Consider the following 26,803-nt stretch of genomic DNA (forward strand, 5'->3'; position numbering starts at 1 on the left):
TATGAAAAAATGAATCAAGCATCTGCAATGTAGTACTAAACTCTATCCATCCTGAGCTGTATTTCTCCAATTGTGGTCTCCTTGGAACCACATACCTGGGGATACTAAGTCTACTGTAACAAATATTCATTGAAAGAAAAAATGAACTACTTTCATCTGGGAATATACTTTTCTCTAAGGTATACATGATAAAACACAGTGAAAGCGTTCAAATTTTTTGGGAGGGATAATAACTTACTTTTATTTTGTATAATTTGTCTCATTACTCATAAGGATCTATATGTGGCCCCATGAAAAGTTGCTTTTTTAGCTGTGATGTACAGAGATATATTTGTTGTCTAAGTATTATCTTCATGTACACATATGTATATATGATGGAAACAATTTCCTGAAGTGATACTACTTTGTAATACTACCCTTACTACTCTGTCAACACTTTGATGTTTTTATTCCAATGGGTTTTTTTGGTGTTGTTTTGGGGGACAAGAGTATGAGTGTATAACTATGGAAATTGATAGTATGGAAACACTGCTATGTCTGAGATGTTGATGTTCCTCTGCTTCAGTTTTCTCATTTATAAAATATTATCTGGGGCTGGGAAGGTGGCTCAATGGTAGAGTGCTTGCCTTGCATGCATGAGGCCCTGGGTTTGATTCCTCAGCACCACATAAGCAAAAAGAAAAAAGCCAGAAATGGTGCTGTGGTTCAAGTGGTAGAGCACTAGCCTTTAGCTGAAGAGCTGAGGGACAGCGTCCAGACCCAGAGAGTTCAGGCCCCACAATCGGACCCCCCCCAAAAATATATATTATCTATAATATCAATTATGAATTTATACATGGAAAATCCTTAGAATATTGTACAGAGTTAGTGTTCCATGAATGTTCATTATTCATATAGTTGCTATTATTTAGGTCAAAGTCCAGGAGTCTAGGTTCACAAATAAAACAAAAACTTTATGTGAGCTAAAAATCAGATGCAAAAAAATAGTATGAAAACAGAGTAGGAAGGAAAGTGTTATAGTCCATATTCACTTTTTAAAACATAGTAAATACCAAACACAGGTATTTTTATTTTTGCTATAGCTTCAAGTACTGCTTACCTATAATGTCATTTCTCATTGCTTCTGTAATTGGAATTGGTTTAGCAGCATCTGGAGATATATATTTGGTAAAAGTATTCACTGCATCTTGTTCTATACCTGCAAAGGAATAAGGGAAAATTTTCAAAATCAAACAGTATCTTGGATCACAGCAATGAACTATATTCACAAACAGGAGGACTTTGTTTAGAGAATAAGCTTCCATCAAAAAAGGTGTTTCTTAGACTGGTACTGGTGGCTCATGCCCATAATCATAGCTCTCAGGGGGCTGAGATCTGAGGATCATGATTGAAAGCTAACCCAGGCAGAAAAGTCCGTGAAACTCTTATCATTCACCACTAAAAAGCTGTGATTCAAGTAGCACAGCACTAGCCTTGAGTAAGAATAAAAGCTCAGCTCAGTATCTAAGCCCTGATTGGCACAACAAAACAAAAATGATGCTTCTAAGCTGGGTGCTGGTGGCTCACACCTGTAATCCCAGCTACTCTGGAGACAGAGATCTGAGATTCAGAGTTCAAAGCCAGCCCACACAGAAAAGTCCTCACAAGACTCAGATTGCCAATTATCTACTCAAAAAGTAGAAGTGGAACTCTGGTTCAAAGTGGTAGCTCACTAGCCTTGAGCAAAAGAGCTCAGGGACAGTGCTTAGGTCCTGAGTCCAAGCCCCACAACTAACAAAAAAAAAAAGTGCTTCTTCATTGGTTCATAGACTAGGAAAGTTACATGTAACTTTTTTTCCTTCCAGTCTAATGTGTTAACAAAGCTCCTTCATAACAATCTCATCTTTGCACATTCTCTTTCCATATTTTTTCTCCAAAGTCTCAACTTGAAAGACCTGCACAGTAATCTAATAGTAGGAGCTCAAAAATTTATTAATCTACATTTAAATTATTTTACCAAATTATCCCACAAACATGAATATATTCATTTAACCTTAAACATAGTAGGTTAAATAATGAATCTTATACCTAGTGTATGTGAGATTATATCTCCAGCACTGCAAAGAAACAAAAGCAAAAGCTGATGTCTCTTTTTGGCTACACAGAAGAGATCTGAGGATTGTGGTTTAACTCCAGCCCAGACAGACAAATCCAACAGATTCTTTTAGCAAAAATCTAAAAGTGAAAACATGGTTCAAGTGGTAGAGCAACAACTGTGAGTGTTGAAAATAGAAGCCAAGCTATACTATGAGGTCTGGAGTTCAAGCCCTATTTACAGCTTCATAGCTGGGGAAACAGCTCAAGTTATAAAGTTCCTGCCTAGCAAGTCCAAGGCACTGAGTTCAAAGCCCAATACTATCAAAAAAATCTCATCTATACAAATTAAGAAATTAAAAATAATTTATATATTCAGTTAAAATTAGTAATATTAAATCTTTAGGTGTCCAATATAAACATTTTTGTAAAAAAATAACTTTTTCAAAATGAAAAAAATTGGTGAGAAGGCACTGTTTTACATTCTTGAATCCGTTGGTATTGATAACAAACTATTAGATTTTGGTATTCTACCTTAGCCATGCTTTTTTTTTTTTTTTGGTCATATGGCTTTAACTCTGGGCATGGGTGTTACCCTGAGCTCTTCAGCTCAAGGTGAACACTCTACCACTTAAGCCACAGCACCACTTTTTCTGGAGGTTATTTGGAGATAAGAGTCTCATGGACTTTCCTTTCCTTGTCTAGGCTGGCTTAGATCCATGATCCTCAGATCTCAGCCTCTTGAGTAGCTAGGATTACAAGTGTGAGCCACCAGCGCCCAGCGGCTTTTTCTGAATAGTTTATTGGAGATAAGTCTCATGCACTTTCCTGTCTGGACTGGCTTCAAACCATAATCCTCATATCCAGCTTCCTGGGTAACTAGGATTACAGATATGAGCTACCAGCACTCGGCTTGTCATGCTGTTTTAAGTAGATATTAAGAAATATAGCTGGGAAAACCAGAATTTGAAAGCTTTTTGAGATAACTATAGATATATTCTATTTGATACTACTTCAATATTTGCCAAGTGGTAGTTTTTCTTGCTTGGGCTTTTTGCTCTTGACTGGTACTTTACCACTTGAGCCTGCCTAGGCTAACTTCGAACCTTGGTTCTCGGATCTTAGCCTTCTGAGTAGCTAGAATTATAGGAGTGAGCCACCAAAACCTTGACTGGAAGTTTGGCTTAAGGGCTAGAGCCTCAGCTATGAGCAGGAAAGCTGAGTGACATTAAGAGGCCCTGAAATCAATCACATATACTTGCACATTTAAAAAAAAAGAAATCCAAGAAACCTATAAAGTTAGTAGAAGTACTAATGAGGTTAGAAAAGTCAGACTATGATGTTTACTTCCTAAATTCAATCATATTCTATGTACCAGGCATAAAAAAATTTAAGCAAAATGTTATGCAATAATATTCACAAAAGCTTCAAAAACTGCAACAGGAATTCTAGTTTTCTGGTAGCTGTTCACAAGATTATGCCAAACTTTATATGGGAAAAAATCCTAGAACAGCCAATAAGTTTTGAAAGAAATAAACTTAGTGTTCCCTAAGCCTACTATGACCAAAGTAGAAAGGGAATTCAATGGATTAAGTGTATTTTTCAATAAATGGTGTTGGAAAAACTAGACATTCACTTGCAAAAATAAAAAAACAATACAAAACAAAATCCTTCACCTACCCATCACACACATACAATTTTATTTTATATTTATTTCTTTATTTCTTTATTTTTGGTCATGGGGCCTGAACTCTGGGCCTGGGTGCTGTCCCTCAGCTCTTCAGCTTAAGGATGGCACTCTACCACTTAAGCCACAGTGCCACTTCCAGCTTTTCTGCTTATGTGGTTTTGAAGAATTGAACCCAGGGCCTCATGCATGTAAGGCAAGCACTCAACCACTGAGCCACCTTCCAAACCCACACATACACAATTTTAACTCAGATCACATATCTAAATGTAAAGGGTAAAGTCACAATACTTGTAGGAAAAAAAATCTTCCTGAACTGACTAGACAAAGGGGTTACAGATATGATTCCAAATCTCAAAATATAAAAGGAAAAAGTTGATAAATGAAAAGTTTTTTGCTCTGTGAAAAACAGTTAAAAGTCAAAACTATAGCCTGTACAGTAACATTCTCAAATAATAGAAATAATACAACTCTTAATTAAAATAGAACCAGAACTCTTTTAAAATTCAACATTAACAGCTGGGCACTGGGCACTAGGCACTGGATACTGTAATCCTAGGTACTTAAAAAGGCTGAGATCTGAGAACTACCGTCTGAAACAAGCCTAGACAGAGAAGTCTGTGAGATTCTACATTCCAATAAACCACCAAAAAGCCAGAAGTAGAGGTATGGCTCAAGTGGTAGAGCATTACCATTGAGTGAAAAACAGAGCAAGAGGCCCAGAGCTCAAGCGTCAGTACCAGCACAAACAATCCCAACATTAATAAAACAGTTAAATATACTATGAGGAGGGCTGGGAAGGTGGCTCAGTGGTAGAGTGCTTGCCTTGCATGCATGAGGTCCTAGGTTCAATTTTTCAGACTACCTAAGCAAAAAAGCCAGAAGTAGAGCTGTGGCTCAAGTGGTAGAGTGCTAGCCTCCAGCTGAAGAGCTCAGTGATAGTGCCCAGGCCTAAGAGCTCAGAGACAGTGCCTAGGCCCAGAGTTCAAGCTCCATGACCAACAAAAATTTTATATGTATATATATATATATATATATATATATATATATATATATATATATATATATACACATATAAAATGAGAAAAGATTTGAACAATTCACAAAAGAACATACACAGATAAAAAAAATGAACACATTAAACAACAACAACAACTCTCAAACATCATTTGACCATGGCAAAGCAAACCATAATGAGATGCCATTACATATTTATCTGATGGCTAAAAATCCCCAAATTAGCAACACTAACAGCACCAACTGCTCACAGGAAATGAAACAACTAGAAGTCGAATATACTGTGGCTATGAAAGCAAAATTACACACTCTATATTGTCTTATAGATAACAGCAGCATCTTATATAACTATATACTTAACATGTAATACAGCAAACCCACTATTTACCCTAGAAGTGAAAATTATGTTCACATAATTGTTCTATATGTTCACATAGTTGTTCTAGTTGTAGTCACCAAAAAACAAGAACAATCTAAATAACCCCCAATAGTCAAATGCACAGTACATCCAGACAAGGAATACTATTTAGCAATAAAAATGAGTGAACTATTGATATAATCAACATGGATGGACTTCAAAGCTATCTAACTGAATGGAAAAAAAAAAAAAAAACCAAATCATTCTCAAAGGGTATATAGAGCATAAACCCACTAAACTACTGAATGAAAATAGATTACTGACTGTCAAATATTCAGACAGAGAAGAAACTGGCTATAAAGGTGACAGATCTATTCTTTACCCTGACTGTAGTGACAGTTACAGGAATCTATATATGTGTTAAAATTCATTCAAGTAAAATGAGAAGGGTGGCGGATGCCTATAACCTTCACTTGGAAACCTGAGGCAGGAGAATCAAGAGTTTAAGGCCAGCCCGGGCTTTTCAGCAAGACCCTGTCTCAAAAACAAGCAAGCACACACCTTATGAAAGTATGCGTTTTAAAAAGGTCAAATTTACTATGTATAAAATGAAAAAAGAAAATGAGAACTAGTATTCTCTTAGTAAGTCCATTCTTATATTGATTTTTTTCTTCTTTTTTTTTTTGTATGCTTATAATGAGGCTTGAGCTCAGGGCAATCCTCTTACTGTTGCTTAGCTTTTCACTCAAGTTTGGTGTCCCAATACCTACATAAAATAAATTTTTAAAATATAAAAATAAATTACCCAATGCAAGTTGTGTGACAGTGGCTCCTGCCAATAATTCTAACTACTGAGCTATGAAGATCTCACTTCAAAGCAAGCTTTGGCAGGCAAATCTGAGACTCTTATCTCCAATAAAATAGCAAAATGTTGTTTCAAAATGCATAGTTTAAGTGGTAGAAGCCAGTCATGATTGACAGCACTAGGGCCTGAGTTCAAGTACTGCTACCAGTACAAAAACTAACCAATGGGGCTGGGAAGGTGGCTCAGTGGTAGAGCGCTTGCCTTGCATGCATGAGGCCCTGGGTTCGATTCCTCAGCACCACATAAGGAAAAAGAAAACAGCTGGAAGGGGAGCTGTGGCTCAAGTGGCAGAGCGCTAGCCTTGAGCTGAAGAGCTGAGGGACAGTGCCCAGGCCCAGAGTTCAGGCCCCACACCAGACGAAAGAAAGAAAGACAGACAGACAGGAAGGAAGGAAGAAAGAAAGAAAGACAGGAAGGAAGAAAGGAAGGAAGGAAGAAAGAAAGAAAGACAGGAAGGAAGGAAGGAAGGAAGAAAGGGAGGAAGGGAAGAAGGGAGAGAGGGAGAGAAAGAGAGAGAGAGAAAGAAAAAGAGAGAAAGTAAGAGAGAGAAAGAAAGAAACTAACCAATGTAAAAAAAAAGGCAAATGGGGTAGAGTGACAGCCAATGCATCAGATACAGAGTTTAAGTCTCCATCTCAGACCTACAAAAAAGAAAAAAACAGCAAATAAAAGGGCTCAAGTGGTAGAATGTCTATTTGTTAACTGTGAGCCCATGAACTTATACCAAGAAGAATGAAAAGTTTAGTATGCAAAGTATGGTAACATAGTAATACAATTGACACAGAGAGGAAATAACTATGGGATAATGATTTGATTTCCAAATCTATAAAAGCATGACTCTGATTCAACTCACTTGTCAATTCTAATACACCTCCTACAGGATTAAGTCTCTTAAAAATATCTCTCCTGTTCTTTTTTCATATACTAGCCTGATTTGCCCCCAATCTGCAAGCTTTTAAAGGAGAAAAGATAATATTCCAATCCTTTTATTATTCCTCATCTTAGATGTGAATGAGAAAAGACAGAAAGTCACTTACTTTTCATTAGTTTTCCTGATAAATCTTTCAGTGGAGAAGAGGGAATATTTCTACTGGCTACTGTAAGTTTGGAAGAGGATTCTTGGGTATCCAGGGAAACTTGATGAGCGCCTGCTCTGGCCATTTCAAGGAGAGAATGGGCACTGTCACATTCCTGGGAAAGCAGTAAGTGATTCTGAGTGTTGCTAGTTCTATTATTCAGGTCAAGTCCGTCTGATTGAGTCATAAGCAATTGGGTAGAGTTAGAATCCTTCAACCTCTTATCAAGAGACTCAGTTATAAAAGATGCTGTAGTCTGGTGCTTTTTAGATGGAGAGACAGGCTCAGCCAGTGAACTCTGCTTCACTGTGTTTAGACTGTGTGCTCTTATTCGGGACCAAGTTGTAGAGTGAAAACTTTCAGCCTCTAGCCAAAATTTAACCAAATGCTCCATTCTCCGAAGTTCCATGAATTGAATGAAATATGGGAGGACAACAGTGTCATGTAAGACTTGTTCAAGGGTTTTTGAAAGACTTGATTTGGTCTCTTGAGTCTGATAGTCCAGACAAGATCTGCCTAAAAAATAGAAGCAAAGGAATCAGCAGTTTGGTAACAAATAATTTCTGATCTAAGTATTAGCCAATCACTTTTGGCAACAGTAGTAACCAGATATCTTGAATAAACTTTACTTCCAGCAATTAAAATAAGAATTAGAAGTACAATGGTTCTGGTTTCTAAATATGACAAAAAAGTCTAAAATTTAAATTATTAAAAAGTACTTTGTTACTCAATCCTCATACCTCTTTCAGTAATGAATCTGACTGTAGGCTGTTTTTTATTTTGGTGGCACTGACGATTGACCTCAGATCCTCATCACTTGAGCCACACTCCCAGCCCTTTTTGCTTTTAGTGTTTTTCAAATAGTGTTTTACTATTGCCCATGCTGGCTTCCATCTGCATCCAACTTTGTCTTCAAGTAGCTGAGACCATAGGCATGTGCCATCAAATAAGCTTGTTTTCTAACTTCTGCTTGGGCTAGCATCCACTGTGATCCTCCTATAAGATTATAGGCTTGCATCACTACACTGTAATCCTTAATCATGTAAAATCTTCAAGAAAAAGATGATGGAATACTGGGCACAAGTGGCTCATACCTGTAATCTATCTACTCAGGAGGCTGAGATCTGAGGATCAAGGTTCAAAGCCAGCTCAGGCTTAAAAGTCCCTGTGAGACCCTTATCTCCAATTAACTACCAGAAAACTGGAAGTGGTGCTGTGGCTTAAAGTGGTAGAGCACTAACTAGCCTTGAGCAAAAGAGCTCAGGGACAGCACTCAAGTCCTGAGTTCAAGCACAACTGACAAAAAATAAATTAAATAAAGTAATAATACAATCTAGTACACATGTACACACACACACACACACGCACACACACTTCAAGTCCCAGTACCAGTATTTTAAAATGCTATGCACAATGGAATCATCTGTAATGTGACTTTTGAGAGTAGTTTTTATCTCTCAGCACAATTCTCTTAAGAGTCATTCAAGTGACTATTATCAGTTGTTCTTTTTTATCCCCAAGTATTATTTCATGGTTTAAAAAAACAGTTCATTCACCTGATAAAAGACACTTTTTCACTATTAAGCTCACATGAACATTCATTTGCAGGTTTTTGTTAACAATGTTTTTCAGTTTTCTGAGATAAATGCCAAAGAGTACAATTAGTGGGTCATACGGTAATTACAAATTTTGCTTCCCAAGAAATTGCCAACATATTTTCCAGAGTATCTGTACTAATAAACATTCTCACCAGGAAAATGCATAGTTTTACTATCTGCAATATACTACTGAGTGTGTCCCACAAAAAAATCTTACATCCTTTCTTTGAATATGAAGTAGTTAAGCAGAGCTGTCAATGAGATAATCTTTTATTTTTTTGTTTCAATAGTGGGGCTTGAACTCAGGGCCTTGCACACTTGCTTAGCTGTTTTGCTCAAGGTTGGTGCTCTACCACTTGAGCCATACGTCCACTTTGAAGGGGACCTTATAGCAAGCTAATTCATTTATGAATTTTGCTTAATTTACAAGACCATGATGAAGTGCAGAAATTTGAGTGACTTAGAAAAAAGAATTTAACAAAGATGTGACTGTACATATGTTATGTGTACTGCTTTTTATCACTTTAATATATCTTTGACATTACAGTTTTTCATAAATAACTTTAAAGTGGCTACCTTGTATACCACAGTATAAGGAAACCACAATTTGACTATTTCTTTACAAACAAGTATTTTGTGTTCTTCCTGATTTTTGCTATCGTGAACAATACTATGTGAATTGCCTTATACATACTTATATATACATCTTTGTACATGTTTTAGCATACTTTATACCCAGGTCTTGTCTAAATGGCATGCATATATTACATATGTGTGAACAAATACATACACATACACACATACCTCTAGCATGTGACAGTTACTTACCCAGGTCCCCAAAATGAGCAGCCTCCATATGACTTGGCTGCTTCTTAAGTGTTGCTGTCCTGCTACTTGAAAAGGAGTCCATGTTGGCAGAAATGGCATTGATTGCGACATGACTTGGTCCTGCAGCCTCCAGCAAGGCATGATTTTTAGTGCTTTTTTGTGGGGAATGTACGGATATTGAAGCTACAATTTTTCAAAAAAAAATCATTAAAAGCTAAACACAAGTTGATAACTTAAAACTCTCATAAAAGTTAGATTTTCTAACATTTTACTTAAGCAATACACTCAACCAAAATAATTAAGATAAAAAAAATAATTCAAGTAGGAAAGCGAACAGTCTAAAGTAAGTATTATTTAAAACTTTCAAAATACTGTTATCAAAAATAGAACTTAAGCTGTGTGTCAGTGGCTCACACCTGTAATGCTAGCTACTCTGGAGGCTGAAGTATGAAGATAGAGGTTCAAAATCAGCTCAGACAGGAACGTCCATGAGATTCTTATCTCCAATTAATTTCCAAAAAGCCAAAAGTGGAGCTGTGGCTCAAATGGACAGCACTCAACCCTAGGACTGGCATTGGCACAAACAACTTGAAAGAGACATCTCTCAAACTAATCCTTTAACCTGAGTTCTGATCTTATGTGTCTATTTATTATTGGACATTCCCACTTTGACTCCGCCATAACCTGGGGGCTGGGAAGGTGGCTCAGTGGTAGAGTGCTTGACTTGCATGCATGAGGCCCTGGGTTCAATTCCTCAGCACCACATAAGCAGAAAAAGCCGCAAGTGGGGCTGACACTCAAGTGGTAGAGTGCTAGCCTTTAGCTGAAGAGCTGAGGGACAGCTCCCAGGCCAAGAATTCAAGCCCCACGACCAACCAAAAAAAAAAAAAGACCAACATAACCTAAACTAATTCTTCTAATTATCCTGTCTGTGCTCAGTCCACTAGTCTCTAAAGCCCCAAACTACAGGCCAATTCCTTTCCTGTAGACTGCTTAAATAAGCATTTACTTACCTGTAAATTTTATTTAGTCATTTATTTATTTACTTTATTTAGTATAAGTACTAGAGCTTAAACTGTTATGCTCTTACTTCGTGTTTGCAAGGCTGGTGTTTTTCCACTTGAACCATGTGTCCACTTCGGGCTTTTTGCTGGTTAATTGGAACTAAAAAGTCTTAAGACTTGTTTGCCCAATGGCTTTGAACTGGCATCCCCAGATCTCAGTCTCCCCAGTAGCTAAGATTATAGGTGTTAGCCACCAGCACCCAGCTTACTCGTTTATTTTTAATACCACACCTTAGTATAGATATTTGTGTTACAAAAGAACCTCTAGGGTCTCAGTCCTTTTATAAGTCTTTCAGACTAACATTTAATAAATACCACACAACACAAGTACCCTATTCAAAGGCCTACAGTGGCTCCCCGTCTTCTCTGGCTCAACTTTCTCTTTTTTGGTCTTCATGACTCTATAACCTCATCTCTCTTTCTGTAGTAACTTCCATTTACTTATCTGAAGGCCATTCCGCCCAATATATATTCAGCAAATAAAATAACAGCTAAGCTGGTCAGGAGAAAAGAAACAACTTGTTGTTTCATTCAAGCCCTTCTACTTCTTTAACTTTTTTTTTTTTTTTGCTGGTCCTGGAGCCTGAACTCTGGGCTTGAGTTCCTTTTCGCTCTAGGCTAGTGCTCTACTACTTGAGCCACTGTGCCACTTCAAGTTTTTTCTGGATTAACTAGAGATAAGAATCTCATACTTTCCTGCCCTGGCTGGCTTGAAACTATGATTCTCAGATCTCAGCCTCCTAAGTAGCCAGGAGCTAGGAGCCACTGGTGTCCACTTAATGCTTCAACTTTTATACATCCTTTCTGAACCTCAGAAATCCTTTGCTGATCTCAAATTTGCCTGAACTCCTTATGATACTTTACTTCATTAACTAATTTAACAACTGGGGCCTCCTGTGTTTACACTAGACAAGAATTGCTATCAACTGGGTACTTGCTACATACTAAGGCACTGTTAAGATACTATTGCAATTTTCTATTTACCTTTATTTAATTTTAATTTTTTTGTGTGCCAATCCTGCGGCTTGAACTCAGTGCCTGGGATCCATTCCTAAGCTTTTTTTTTTTTTTTTTTTTAACCACTTGAGCCACATCTCTACTTCTGGCTTTTTGTGTGTGTGTATCAGTCATGGGGCTTGAACTCTGGGCCTGAGCACTGTCCCTCAGCTCTTCAGCTCAAGGCTAGCGCTCCACCACTTGAGCTACAACGCCACTTCCGGTTTTCTGGTGGTTTTTATTGGAGATAAGAGTTTCACGGACTTTCCTGCCTGGGCTGGCTTTGAACCGCGATCCTCAGATCTCAGCCTCCTGAGTGGCTAGGATTTACAGGTGTGAGCCACCAGCGCCTGGCTACTCTGGCTTTTTAACTGGAGATAGGAGCATCATGGACTTTCCTGTCCTAAGGTGGCTTTGAACTGTTATCCTCAAATCTCAGCCTCCTGAATAGCTAGGAATAGCCACTGGTGCCAGGCAATTTTGCTTTTTGTCTCTCCTAATAATCCTCTAGGGATGGTATTTACCCTGTTTTGAAAGTGAAGTAAAATGTGTAAAAAAGTTAGTTTCCTTACATCTATGAACTACACACACACACACACAATAAGTGACTCAAAAGCACTTCCCACTCAACAGCATTCTAAGAGTGAACATATAATCTCCCAGCTTGGCAAGCCAGAGGTAACACCAACCTTAAGTCTCTTTCTCCTTCACTCTTAATGTTTAATCAGTAACCAAATTCTATTCACTTCTTAATTTTTTCTCTTTATTCCAATCACTACCAATCTAATTGCACAAGACACCTGCCAAATTATTTGATTAATGTTCCTTTCCCTTGTCAATGTGTAAATTCAATACAGTCTAGTCCCAAGTCTTTTTTTTTTTTTTTTTGGGTCCGGTTGTGGGGCCTGAACTCTGGGCCTGGGTGCTGTCCCTCAGCTCTTCAGCTCAAAGCTAGTGCTCTACCACTTGAACCATAGCGCCACTTCCAGCTTTTTTCTTTTTGCTTATGTGGTGCTGAGGAATCGAACCCAGGGCCTCATGCATGCAAGGCAAGGGCTCTACCACTGAGCCACCTTCCCAGCCCCGTCCCAAGTCTTTTATACTGTTATAACCACACGATTTGTCTAATGCCTAGAACAGAAAAAGTGTGCTATAAATGGTACTTTATTTGATTTTGTTCTGTGTCTGTTTGTCCTGTTCAAACTACAAACACCTTGAGAAGCTGTTTCCTGTACTGCTTTATTTTCCTAAGGTTAAGTCCATATTGCTTATGTCTTGATGTCATCAAGAGAACTGGAACATGGATTTTAAAAAGGTTTGCAAGTCCATTCAGAAAACAGGAGGTAGTCAATAGTGAATCTGAAGAAAGTTACATAAGTTACTAAGGTCAGATAGCTGGTAGCAGGTATTCTGACTGCTGACAATTCAGTTTCTTCCTTTACTACAATCAACTGCATTCTGCACAGGCTTCTACTTTCTAAATGCTTTCGGCCTTTACTACTGCCAGTCACATATGGCTTAAAGAAGGCAGTCTAAACTAATATGGAATCCAACCAGATTTAACTTATCAAAAGTAAGAAATCAGGAAATGGAAACAAGAGGCTTTTCTTCTTTGTTTTCCTTTCTTTTAACCTTGTTTGTTCCTATTTGTCTTTGGGCAGGTAAGGAGGAGCTCAGAAATGGAGGGGACAAAAAGAAATACAGCAGTGGTACTCACTAGACACTATGTTGAAAATGAACTGTTCAACTTGTAGGTGGGGATGGGAGGGAAAACTGAAAGAGAAGTGACATTGTTCAAAAAGAAATGTATTCTTTACCTGACTTGTATAACAGTAACTCCTCTGCATAGCACCTTCATAATAACAATAAAAACTAAAAAAAAAATTAAGCATACAACAAAGCTGTAAATTGAATATTTGGGGTGGGGGAGATTTACATTGATCAAGATGCCTTGTACCCATAATCTGATTTGTTGAGCTGAATCTTTGTACAACTATTTTAAAAAGCTACTTTTCTCTAATCTTGAAAAATAATCTCTCTGTGGCAAAGTGAAGATATAAATACTCAATACCGGCAACAAATAAACACTGGAAAGAAAAATTTAAGTAGTAGTCTACAGATTCTATGTAAGTTATATTTATAAAATTTATATAGTTAGTATGGAAACAATTGCCATTGTACTGTTCTCATTCTATTCCCAGTACACTAGACATAGTAAAAGGAATAAAAAACAGTAGAGGGCTGGGAAGGTGACTCAGTGGTAGAGTGCTTGCCTTGTATACATGAGGCCCTGGGTTCGATTCCTCAGCACCACATAAGCAGAAAGAAAAAAGGCCGGAAGTGGCGCTGTGGCTCAAGTGGTTGAGCACTCGCCTTGAGTTGAAGAGCTGAGGGACAGTGCCCAGGCCCAGAGTTCAGGCCCCATGACCAGACCCCCCAAAAAAACCAAAAATCAAAAACAAACAAACAAAAAAAGCAGTAGAACCTAAAATCTAAAGAAAGCACACAATAACTTATAAGTAAGGACGGTATATTAATGCCAACAAAGCATTACAAATAAATTCCAAATTTAGGACAATGAAAACTGAAAACTATAATTATCCACATTTCTGAATAAAGAGAAAACCAAGGCTTATATAGGTGAGGGTGCTTTTGCTGTTGTCAGACTGCTCTTTCTAATCACAGAGAACAAACAAATTTATGAAACAAGGGCTCTAGTTTACTGTAATCATGAGATAGCCAATAAAGGCTCGGTAAAAGCCTATAATAAGTTAGTTGTTAAAGCGTATGCAGGTTAAAGAGGGAAATGTCACAATCACAAATAATTATAAACTAAGGCAGAAATGATTAATGCCAAAAGAAGGTAGAAGTTTACAAGAGCTCCTAAATGCAAAACACATTACTTTTTAATACACTGTAATTCAACTGAACTCACCTTTAGAGGACGTGACATCTGAGGTCTTCTCTTGTTCTTTGCCTTTCACTAGAATACAAAAGGACATCATGACCATCATGACTCCTGCAGTCAGATATACATCCTACATAGTGTCAAAAAACAGAGAAGCTTTATTTGGACAGATGAGTATTCAAAGCTCAGAAACAATGGACTATGTGACTTAGAGGGGTAAAGGCAGAGCAGCTGTCAGGAAGATTTCTCTAAGGAAATCTCTGAATAGCATTCAGTCAGAAACTTTGGGAGGAACCAGGTGCCAGCTGGTTTCTAAAATGATCATATAATCTTTTCTCTATTACACAAAACAGTGAAAATTCTATGGCAGATAAGCTAACAATATGTTAGCCAAGAAAGGAAGGTGAATGGCAGCTAAAGATAGGGGTGAACTTTATTCAAGAATCTGAAAGACTTTTTTACTTTTCTTGTGTTTTTTCTAATATTAAACTTTCTTTAAATCCACATGTAAAGCTTCTCAAAATAAGAAATCTCAAAAATGTGACCATCTGTCTACATGAGGTCTGGATATTCAAAACTGAAAGGAAGGAAATAACTCGCTCTCAGAGTGTATTACTTAAGTCAACCTATTTAAGTCAATAACTACTTGGGAGTCTAGCAAGGCTAGTAAAAAGACTGACTCAGAAAAGGTAGTGATTCTGCCTTCAAGAACTCTACTTTCAGCTGGCACCAGTGGGTCACACCTATAATTCTACTCAGGAGGCTGAGATCTGAGTATTGAGGTTCAAAGTAGACAAATCTAAGCAGGACAAAGGTGGAGATGTGACTCAGTGGTAAAGCAAGAAATGTTATACCCTGAGTTCAAGCCTGGGTACCAAAACATACATATGCACAAAAGAAAGAAAGGTATGAAAGTAGGAAAGTAGGAAAGCAGGAAGGAAGGAAGGAAGGGAGGGAGGGGAAGGAAGGAAAAGAGGAGGAAGAGAAAGAAAAGGAAAAGAAACAAAACCTACTTTTGCTGGGCACTAGTGGCTCACACCTGTAATCCAAAGTCTGGGGAGAAAAGTCTGAAAGGCTCTATCTTCAACTAACCAGGAAAAAAACCCTCAGAAGATCAGACTGGAGGTGTGGCACAAGTGGTATGGTGCCATCCATGAGCGAGCAAGCAAGCCAAAGTCCAAGCCCTAAGTTAAAGCCCTAGTACTATCTTCCCCCCCCAAAAAAAATCTATTTCCAAGAAAATGAACACTAACATGAAAAAAAACCCAAAACAATGCCACCTCAATACGGATTGAAGATAAACTATGAAAATGTAGCAGTTTCTGTAGGTCTCTCAGCAGCCTCTACCAAACAACTGTACCTCTCATTTGAAACATTAGCTTATCTTGGCTTCCATGACATTCCATTCTATTTCCTAGATGCTCCTTCTCAGCTTATCCCCTTGCTGACCTCTCTGTCTTGGCCCACTGGAGTGTTCTGAGGAAAAGTAGATTGCTCTCTATTTTGTTCACTACATATATACATTATTTCCTGGCTGACCACTAGGGTTTTTTGGTGTGGTTTTTTTTTTTTTTCACATACAGGGGTTTGAACTCAAGGGTCTGAAGTGTTTTTCTAGGTATGCACTCCAGAACTTGAACCAAGTCACCAGCCCAACATATATATGTATAAATATATATACATAAGTATGCACATATTTTTCAAATATGAATACATTATGTACTTACATTTTGTATTGGGTAGTACTAGGGTTTGAACTCAGGGCCTTGTACTTGCCACAGATAGAGGACCCACTTTTTGCCTGGTTGGGTCGGGACTAAAATCTTCCTATTTATGCTTCCCACATAGTTGCGATGACAGATTTGTATCACTACGTTCAGCTTTTTATTGGCTGGAGTTAAGGTCTTGTTAACTTTTTGCTTGGGCTAACCTTAAAACACAATCTTCCAAATCTTAGTTTCTAAGTAGTAATATAAGCGCAAGCTACCATATGCAGTGTATATGTGTATGTTTATATACAGAAAAATACATACACATATATATATACCATTTAAATTAAGACACATAATCCTGCAACAGCGTAGTTGGCCCCATGTTGGGCTCAAGCAATCCTCCTACTTCAAGTGGCTGGGATAACAGACATGTGCCACAAAGGCTGGATTAGAAATTTTTGTAGTTAGAATATAGTAATTGTACATATTTAATGGAATATAATGTAATATTTCAATACATGTATATGTCATGATCAGATCAGGGTTTCCCGTTCTTAAGGTTTTGACTTAGAGCTGTGACTCCTAAATTTTTTTTTTTTTTGGCAGTATTGGGGTTTGAACTCAAGGCCTTGAGCTAACTCAGTTTACTTCACTGGTGCTCTACCACTTCAAGTCATACCTCCAGGCCTGCTTTTCACTAATTATTGTGGAGACAAACTCTCAGGGATGTTTCTGCCCAGGCTGGCTTTAAACTGTAATGCTACAGTACTAGCCTCCTGAGTAGATGAGGAATAAAGTACTGAATGTCAATTGAACCTGGCAGTCACTCCTAATTTTCTATCTTCATTCTAACTCTTCTTTCATTCTCACATTCATATAGCTAGCTATCTGGGAATGGACCATCTTTTCTCAAACATTAACAGTCTATCTTTTCTCATTAACTGACACTATCAGCCTCCAGATACTAAACCAAAACTCTGGGAATCATCCTTAACAGTGTTTGTCCCTTTTTTTCTACCTCTAAACCACTTCTAAGAACAACTGATTGTACACCAAAATAAATCACCATAGTTCTGCTTTTTTGAGGGCCAATATTGAGTGCCTCTTGCTCTTAATCTGTGCTTTTTTGCTATTGCTTAAGCCATTCCAACTTTTTTGCTAGTTTAACTGGACATAAGTGGTTTTGTCTGCCTGGGATGGTTCCAAACTGTGACTTTTAAATCTGTTTCCTGAGTACCAAGGATTCTAAGTGTAGGCTCCCAGCATCTGGCAATAATTCCACTTTTGCCATACTCAAAAACTTCTCCTATCAGATCTATGTAATACTTCAAACATAAAAGTTCACACACAATCTAGCAAACACTAGCAGTTTGCCTTATTTCCTAACTAAACCCTGATTTTCTTACAGTGTTTTTATTTATTTATTTTTTTTGCCAGTCCTGGGGCTTGAAATCAGGGCCTGAGCACTGTCCCTGAGCTTCTTTTGTTCAAAGCTAGCACTCTACTACCTGAGCCACAGCACTACCTCTGGCTTTTTCTGTTTATATGGTACTGAGGAATCGAACTCAGGGCTTCATGCATGCTAGGCAAGCACTCTACCACCAAGCCATATCCCCCTCACCCCCAGTGGTTCTTTAAGCTTGTTTTTTGAAATAGAGTCTTCCTATATAGCCCAGGCTAGCCTTAAACCAAGTCTTCTTGCCTCAGCTTTCCATTAGGATTACAGCTGTAATCATATTTAGCTACTGAGCTTCTGACCAACTCCACTGCTCTTACTTCCTTTTCAGAAATGAGCTTCTGACCAACTCCACTGCTCTTACTTCCTTTTCAGAAATGAATATTATCCTAAATGCTTTCCTGCTTCTGTGTTTTTAGACAATTGCTATATATAAGTACATTTAAATGGCAAGATTCTGTAGCTCTTTTAAAATGATACAATCAGTATTCTACACTTGACTTGTATTTATTGAATACATACATACCTACACACACATATTTTTTTTTTCGTCAGTTGTGAGGCTTTATCTCAGGGACTGGGCACTGTCCCTGACCTTTTTCACTCAAGTAATGCTTAACCACTTTGAGCCACAGCTCTATTTCCAGTTTTACGGTGGTGGTTGACTGGAGTTAAAGAGTCTCACGGACTTTCCTGCCCAGGCTGGCTTCGAATTGTGATTCTTAGATATTAGCCTCTTGAGTAGATAAGATTACAGATGTAAGCCACCAGTTCCTGGCTTCATTTAATATTTTAATGTCTATTTTGATACACCTATTTCATTTGTGGTTTATTCACTATAGCTAATTAATTCCTTTAAAATATATTTTTGCAACTGGGTATCAGTGGCTCACGTCTGTAATCCTAAATAACTACTCAGGAGGCTGAGATCTGAGGATTACGGTTGAAAGTCAGCCCAGGCAGGAAACTATGTGGGAAATCTTATCTCCAATTATCCACCAGAAAACTGGAAGTGGCACTGTGGCTCAAGAGCACTCCCCTTGAGCTAAAGAGCTCAGGGACAGTGCAGGGGCCAGAGTTCAAGCCCCACAACCACCACCACCAACAAATATATATATATATATATATATATATATATATGCATATGTATATATATATTTACTTATCCATATATCTATTTATTTTTACTTTCAAATGCTGATGCTTGGCAAACTATACATTATGTCTTCTTATCCAAATCTGCAAAAATTCCTCTACAATAAATCACTAGAAACAGAATTGCTAAAGTAACAAACTGAATTTTAAATGAAAGTGGCTGTACCAATTTGCATTCCTAAAGTCATGCTTCATATTCTCATGATTCACATTTTTACTTTTGCTGACTTACTAGTTTTGAAATGCTATTTGATAGGCACAATTATGTACCCAGGCACCAAGATGCTGTTGCCAAAGTACAAGCTATGGCCCAGGCACTTTGTCTGCTACCCTATCAACCCAGTTAAATGCAAAGTATCTCTGGAACCCCACAGTGGCAAGCAGCTGGCCACATGGTCCCTAGATTTTCACTGGACGTGTGCAAGGATAACAAATGTCTAACCCAATTTCAAACCTACTCCCAAGAATTCACTCTTAAGAGCTCTGTTTGGAATTAGGCCCCTCTTCTGTATTATGTTTTCAAAACTGATAGGGAGAGGAAAGAAAATTGGGATGAGTGTTTTAATATCTTACACAAGTATCCTTGCTTACATATATCTTATATTAACTACCAAAAGGTCAGAAGTGGAAGTATGGCCAAGTGGTAGAGTGCCAGCCTTGAAGGGGAAAAAAAAAAAGCTGCCGGGTGCCCAAGGCTCATGCCTGTAATCCTAGCTACTCAGGAGGCTGAGATCTGAGGATCACAGTTCAAAGCCAGCCCAGGCAGGAAAAGTCCATGAGACTCTTCTCCAATAAACCACCAGAAAACCAGAAATGGCACTGTGGCTCAAGTGGTAGATCACTCGCTTTGAGTTTAAGAGCTGAGGGACAGCGACAGCGCTCATAAGGGCCCACAGTTCAAGCCCGACGACCGACCAAAAAAAAAAAAAAAAAAAAAAGCTAAGCAAGAGTATGAGACCCTGAGTTTAAGCTCCAGGACATTCATTGTGAAAAAATATCATAGGAATAAAAAAGGGAAGACAAAAAAACAAATGCAAAGATGTAACATCTACATCTTCACAAAACCATTTCCCTTTTGATATTTAAGGTGAAATTTCAATGGCATCTCAAAGGATTTCCTTAACTCAATCTAATCCCAGACCAGAAATTGTCAGTATTTGGAAATGTTCTGGGATAGACTTAACAGATATGCTGATGGATAAGATGTACAGCAGGAGAAAAAAAAGAAGTTTAAGAATGTACTAAAGTTTTAGCCTGAGCTAAAAAATAAACTCCAAAAACCCGATGAACAGGTTTATGACTAAATCTGGAGCAAAATTTTACATATTGTATTTTAAGTAAACTAGTCAGAGAGATTAAAAAGTAGACCAACAGCTGGGTATACAAGTCTGGATTTAGGAATGAGGAGCCAAGCTCAGGACATACATGTGTGAGTATCATAAACATACAAGTTGTTACTTAAATGGACCTGACTCTGCTTCCTCACGGCACTAAGGTTTCAGCTCCCTTCACCATGTGTTCCTACCACCATGATTTCTGCATCACAAGTCCACTCTACAGGAACAAACAAACCACAGACTAAAACCTCTAAAACACACTAAGAAGATAAAGTGATGTGTGACAGAAGCAATCAATGTAACTGAAAACTGTACTCAAAAAGTCTGTGCTGGCATTGCCCCATTTGTTAGGAAATGGAAAGGCTTGGAAAAAATTATATTAAGTGAAGTAAGCCAGGCCCAAAGAAACACAGGTCCCATGGTTTCCCTTATTTGCAATAACTAGTATATGTCTGAGTCAAGCAGAAAAGGTCAGATAAGTTGATGTTAGGGAAATGAACCCTAAGATACGTATTCAAATGTTTTTTCCTTTCATGCGATTGTTTCTAACATGTTTATAAGATTATTTCTTTGTTGCTTTGTATGTCCCTCCCCCACGGTATAACCTCTGCTTTCACTGTATTTGATGTCAGTATAATTTGTGGAGGGGAAGGGAAAAACCAAATCGTTTAAATAGGGTTACAGATGGACCCATTGCAACAATGAGACGTATAAGTCGTTATGTCAAAAACGAACTTTACAACTTTGGTGGGGGGGGGGGAGGATTGGGTGGGGAGGCGGAGGCGGAGGGAGAATGGGAAGGGATGGGAAGGGGAAAAAAAGGAGGAGGCTACAATGCTTGATAAGAAATGTACTCATTATCTTGCCCATGTAATTGTAACCCCTCTGTACAGTATTTTCTTTTTCTTTTTTTTTTTGGGGGGGGGGTCCAGTCATGGGCCCTGAACTCTGGGCCTGGGCACTGTCCCTCAGCTCTTCAGCTCAAGGCTAGCGCTCTAACACTTGAGACACAGCGCCACTTCCGGCTTTTTTCTTTTTGCTTATGTGGTGCTGAGGAATTGAACCCAGAGCCTCAGGCATGCAAGGCAAGCGCTCTACCACTGAGCCACCTTCCCAGCCCATGTACAGTATTTTCACAATTAAAAAGAAAAGTCTGTGCTGGGCCAGGCACCAATACCTCATACTTGTAACGCCTACTTACTCAGGAGACTGAGAACCGAGGATGGCAGTTCATAGCCAGCCAGGGCAGGAAGTTCCTAACTCTTAATTAACCACCAAATGCTACTTCTAAGTACTACTGTGGCGCAAGTGGTAAAGCACTAGCCTAGAGAAAATAACAAACAAAAAAACACTCAGGGGCAACACTCAGGCCCTAGTTCAAGCCAGGACAGATTCCTCAGACTTTTCTAAAAGTGGGAATAAAAGAATCATGAGAAAGAGTCCCAAAGAGAAGAGATTTTTAAGAAGTCAAATGAGAATTCATCTTGCAGTATGATCTACTCAAAAGGCCAGAAGTGATGTGGTTCAAATGGCACAGTGCTAACCTTGAGTGGAAATAAAAAAGCATGGCTTCATAATTTCCTTTTTTTTTTTTTTTTTTTTCTGGCAGTTGTGGGCTTGAACTCTGGGCCTGGGCACTGTCCCTGAGATTTTTTTTGCTCAAGACTATTGTTCTACCACTTTGCACCACGGCACCACTTCCAGCTTTCTGGTGGTTACTTATAGATAAGAGTCTCATGGACTTTTCTGTCCAGGCTGGCTTTGAACCTAGATCCTCAGATCTCAGCCTCCTAAGTAGTTAAGATTACAGGCATGAACTACCAGTACCAGGTACAACATTTGCTTTGATGTCAGGTAGGACATGAAACTGCAGTTGAAGAAATTATAGTGTCTTTCAAAAGATTTAGTAGAGGAACAAAATCAAAATATAATAGAGACACTTAGAAGCAAAGAGAAAAATACTGTACTAAAAAGTACTAAGGTAACACTTTTTAAAAAAGTCATTTCTAGGGGCTGGGAAGGTGGCTCAGTGGTAGAGCGCTTGCCTTGCATGCATGAGGCCCTGGGTTTGATTCCTCAGCACCACATAAACAAAAAGAAAAAAGCCCGAAGTGGTGCTGTGGCTCAAGTGGTAGAGTGCTAGCCTTGAGCTGAAGAGCTGAGGGACAGCGCCCAGGCCCAGAGTTCAGGCCCCACGACCGGACCCAAAAAGAAAAAAAAAAAGTCATTTCTATATCTACTATTTTAAACATGTAGCATAATAAACCTTTCTTTGTCAAAAGAGAGGAAAAATAAAGGTATTTAAAATAAGACTGTCCTAATAAGGTATTTGTGCCACATCAATCGCCAAAAACCATCTAGGAATGGCTTTTGAAAAATAGATCACATCATTCCTCCTCAAAAAATTAAAAATACTATTCTGTCTGTATTTGGAATAAAACCTAGACATGACCTACAAAGCTATCATCGGCTGCCTGCCCAGCTCACATGGTGAACTGGGGGGGGGGGGGGGGGGGTAGGGATGGACACCTAACTCTAGTCTCTGTGCCTAGAGTGCTCTTCCCTGCTCTCTCTAGCTACCTCTTACTTACTGTTCCTTTAATTTTGTTTTAAAGTTACCTGCTGAATCTTTTCTCTCACATTCAAGGAAAGTATGTTTTTCCTCTTGTTACTCTTTCATTACTTTATTTAATTTGTAAGTAGGGTCACACACCTTATTCAGAGAATGTTTGCATATTTGTTGTCTGTCTATAGTAGCCCACAATAAACTCCATAGGTGCAGGGGGCTTGGTCTTATTGATCGTTCAATCATTTGGTCCTAAAACAATGCCTGGCAGATTGTAGATACTCAAAAAAGTACTTGTTGAATATAGAGAAATTGTGTTGCACCATATGCAATTAGCCTTTTCCTTACAACACTATTTTTCCCTTAAAATAAAAATTTTACCCACTTCATCCCTGTCAAACGAGGTATAGTTAGTAACTCTAGACCTATGAAGGTAACTAACCAATAAAGCCTCAGTTTCACTGATTCATCCTAGCACGTTACTAAGGCCCTGCACATAAATTCTTTTGTCAGATGGTGTTCAGGAATCACCTGATTCTCAGTTGAGGTAAGAGAAAAGTGGGTCAAATAGCTTACTCCAGGTTACACACTTAGTAAGAAAACTCATGTGAACCTAAAACCCTGATTTAGTTTGATGCTTTTTCCAAAACCCCTTTCAGTCCTTAAGTTTTTCCGAAGCAACAAGAACTAATACAACAAGCACTTTTAAGTCTAGATATGTATTTGTAATGAAATGCAATCATCTTCCCCAAGACAAAAATTATGCTGCCCCTACTGAAAAACAGGGTAGCCCCTAACAACTGAAAATCAGAAATACAAGCAATTTGTTTATAATGTTAAGGCTCCCGTAATTAACAGACTTGCTAAGTCATCAAAAGTAGTCTGCATCATGAGGGAACTTTAGCAGTAAGTAATTTTAAGAATAACAGTTGGCCCCCTTCCCATCTCCACTCCCTCAAAAAGAGGAAACTGGAAAATGACAATAATTGAACAAGTGTCTCCCACGTTGTTTCTTAAGACGGAAATTCCTTAATATTCCAAAAAGTAGGAGACTTCCATACGAAGGTTCAAAAGAAATTTCCTTGATCTTGAAACACATACACACACACACACAGATAAAAGCCTCTCCTGAACAAACAAGCCTCAAGTTCACTGAGCTGCAGTATAGTTTTGCACCAGAGCTACAATTCCCCTCCGACCTAGACCGAGGCGGCCATCCTCTTCCTCCCGGCTAGGTACCGTGCAGAGCGGGGGCATTTGGGGGAGGGGGGCGTCGGCGCCAAGGCTGAGACTCACTGAAGGCCTCGCCAACGCCCTCGAGGAAGCCCCTGCAGCCGCACCTGTCCTACCGCCGGCCAGGAGCCCCGGCCTGGTCCCCCGCAGTGCCCCCTCAGCTACCTTTCCGCCGGAAGAAGGACATGGCGGGGCCCCGATCGGGGCGGAGGGTGTGAGGGGACGGTCGCGGAGAAGGTCCGGCTCCCCTCATTCAGCAACTGGCCCGGACTTCCGGGTCCGCAGGCGCCAGGCACTAGTCGGAAAAGAGACCCTTCTTCCGGGAGTGGGCTCCACCGCCTCCTCGGGATGCCCAGGCAGCTCCTGCCGCCATATTATCAACAAGCCGCCCGTCCGGAGTTCCGGTCCTTCCCCGCGCGAAGCTTCACGGGAGGCCCGGCCGCCGGCCCCGCCTCCTCCCGCTCGCCGCCTCTTGTAGGTGCAAGGACGTGCACTCGCACCGCCCACGTCAACCCACGTGACCTACGTCACTGTCTCTCTCCTCCCCCCCTCCTCCGGTGGTAGGCGCCTGCGGCCGGCCAGCACGTCCACACCTCGGGTTCGGGCCGCTTGCCGGTCTTCCTCTCAGGCATTTTCCTCCCCCCCCTCCGCCCCCTCTACACACCGACATCGGACCTCGCCGCAGCGCTGGAGACAGAGAACCCTTCTGGAGCAGGAGTCCCCCAGAGCGGAGTTGACGCGACTTGGCAGGTGCGAGAGGCAGCCGGGTGAGGCACCTGGCGGAACGCGCCCGTCTCCAAAGCGTGCCATCTCCGCCACGCCCCCACGTCCTCAGCGTTCGCCGGGAGGCGCTGGCCGACTGGGGCGGCCTCCCTTGTTCACCTCAACGCCTGTTTTCTCGAGGACTCGGGCCGCTTGGCGTGGCCTGGCGCGGCTCCCCCGAGGTTCCTCGGTCCTCAAGACCTCCGGAATGACAGGGGAGAAATGGGTTTGTTTTCGACAAGCGACCCTTGCAAATGCGCAAATTCTAAAGGGACAAGCACGTAAAAGCCGCGCCAGTGAGTTATCTTTTCAAGGTTAAGCCATTTCCCGGAGCATCTTGCGACCACCCCGCTCCCACCCTTAAAGCCTCCACATCTTTAGTGTCTTTTACCACCCCAGAGAGTACTCAGCGCCCCGTGACTGAGTGGTAACGATTGGTGATTGTAGCTGCTGCTCCTGCTTAGGGAAAAAGCCAGGAAGGTACTCCTGTTCACTTTTTTTTTTTTTTTCAGTGAAGTGTGTCATTGTGTAGACAAGGAAACTAAGAAGAGGCAATTTGCCTAGTTGTTCAGTGTGGTCAGTATTAGGACTATAGCTAGATAGAACCTGGGGTCACAGTGTTAATAGAGCAGGTTAGTAAATTTGCCTGCGTTGTTTCAGGCATGTTTGCCAGCATATGAAAGGTCATTAAAGTAAAAACTTACAGGAACCTAAACTATGTGTAGATATAAACCTCCAGATTAGTAGCAGTCCTAAGCCTAAGGGCTTAGTCTTTGGTAGGGGAAAATTAAGCACAGCAAAACTCACCTACCCAAGGCTACAAGTTAACTAGAGGTGAATCCTAGCTTTCAAGGTCAAGTTTCTCCCTGATTCGGAAAGCACGTTCAGGAATAATGGGCAGGTGCTGGAAAGACTTGATTGAGGCTGTGGATGTGTCATAGCCCCACCACAAACCTGTCAAAAATATCTTTGGAAAACAGTCTGTCCTCCAAAGGGGATACCCAACTCCATTTGTGGTCAGACCACAGTTCAGCCTTTGAAGGGGTTGCAGCCCTGCTTTAAGCCATATGGATGGGTCAAGAAAAAAACAAATTTTTTTAGAGGCCAAATTGTGGGTATTTATTGGAGAACCAAAAGACTGCTCATGAACTTTTTTTTTTTTTTTGAGGGGGGGGGGGTCCGGTCGTGGAGCCTGAATTCTGGGCCTGGGCGCTGTCCCTCAGCTCTTCAGCTCAAGGCTAGCTCTCTACCACTTGAGCCACAGTGCCACTTCCAGCTTTTTTCTTTTTCCTTATGTGGTGCTGAGGAATTGAACCCAGGGCCTCATGCATGCAAGGCAAGCGCTCTACCACTGAGCCACCTTCCCAGCCCTGCTCATGGACTCTTGTCTCAAAGACCTGAAGCCCCAAGTGCAGCTAGCACAAAGCTTATATGGGCCAAAACCACACAAGGCATATGGAATCAAACCCAACAAAAGTGTTATACATGATCATAGCAAACCATATAAGGACACTTACACGTAATAAAGATATTAAATATAAGCAAAGCAAATCAGATGATACCATCAGAGGAAATCAAGGGCCAATTGTCTAAAGGCAGTAAGACTTTCTTAGAGCTTATCTACTCAGTACATATTTGTAACCCAAAGAATGTCCTTTATTACCTCTAGAGTTTTTCACAGCTGTGTGGAAAGCCCCCTCCACCCAGCAACGCACCAAGATGGCTGTAAGTACAAGGCATATTGCTTCAAGGCATATTACTTAGAATTAGTCTCCTTACTTCAGTTGCTACTATTATTAAATATATATTCTAGCTGAGTCAAAAAGTCTTAAGTGGTGCTGTGGCTCTTAAGTGGTAGAGTGCTAGCCTTGAGCACAAAAGTTCAGTGACAGCACCCAGGCCCTGAGTTCAAGCCCCATGACTAACAACAACAAAAATCAATTCCCCAATCTTAAATTAAGAAAATTCTGGCTGGTCTTGTGGCTCACAACTGTAATTATACTTAATGTTAATTATACTTAATGTTAACTATACTTTATATACTATTTTCTTTGTTCTGTTCAGTGCCTTGCACAGCAGACTTTCTACTTTACCTCTAAAAAAAACCTTTGA

The 26,803-nt window shown here is 39.9% G+C and overlaps 1 protein-coding gene across 3 annotated transcripts in view; it reads right to left on the reverse strand.

Moving 5' to 3' along the window:
• The window catches only part of Akap10 (A-kinase anchoring protein 10), a 66,926-nt gene extending 42,564 nt beyond the window's left edge, over positions 1 to 24,362 (reverse strand). The window contains exons 1-5 of one of the 3 annotated variants that reach the window (XM_042673670.1): positions 24,095 to 24,362; positions 14,498 to 14,545; positions 9,503 to 9,685; positions 7,038 to 7,592; positions 1,100 to 1,198 (exon numbers count right to left, since the gene is read on the reverse strand). In XM_042673670.1, coding sequence (XP_042529604.1) covers positions 1,100 to 1,198; positions 7,038 to 7,592; positions 9,503 to 9,685; positions 14,498 to 14,545; positions 24,095 to 24,182 — 973 coding nt within the window. In that variant the 5' untranslated portion in view covers positions 24,183 to 24,362. Of the gene's footprint in view, positions 1 to 1,099; positions 1,199 to 7,037; positions 7,593 to 8,632; positions 8,708 to 9,502; positions 9,686 to 14,497; positions 14,546 to 24,094 lie in introns of those variants that run through there. The other 2 variants (XM_042673669.1, XM_042673671.1) reach the window with 2 other exon arrangements.
• Positions 24,363 to 26,803: the final 2,441 nt, after the last annotated feature.

The sequence above is a fragment of the Dipodomys spectabilis genome, unplaced genomic scaffold (genome assembly GCF_019054845.1).
Source record: "Dipodomys spectabilis isolate Male_0828 unplaced genomic scaffold, ASM1905484v1 ptg000018l, whole genome shotgun sequence".
Taxonomy (NCBI): domain Eukaryota; kingdom Metazoa; phylum Chordata; class Mammalia; order Rodentia; family Heteromyidae; genus Dipodomys; species Dipodomys spectabilis.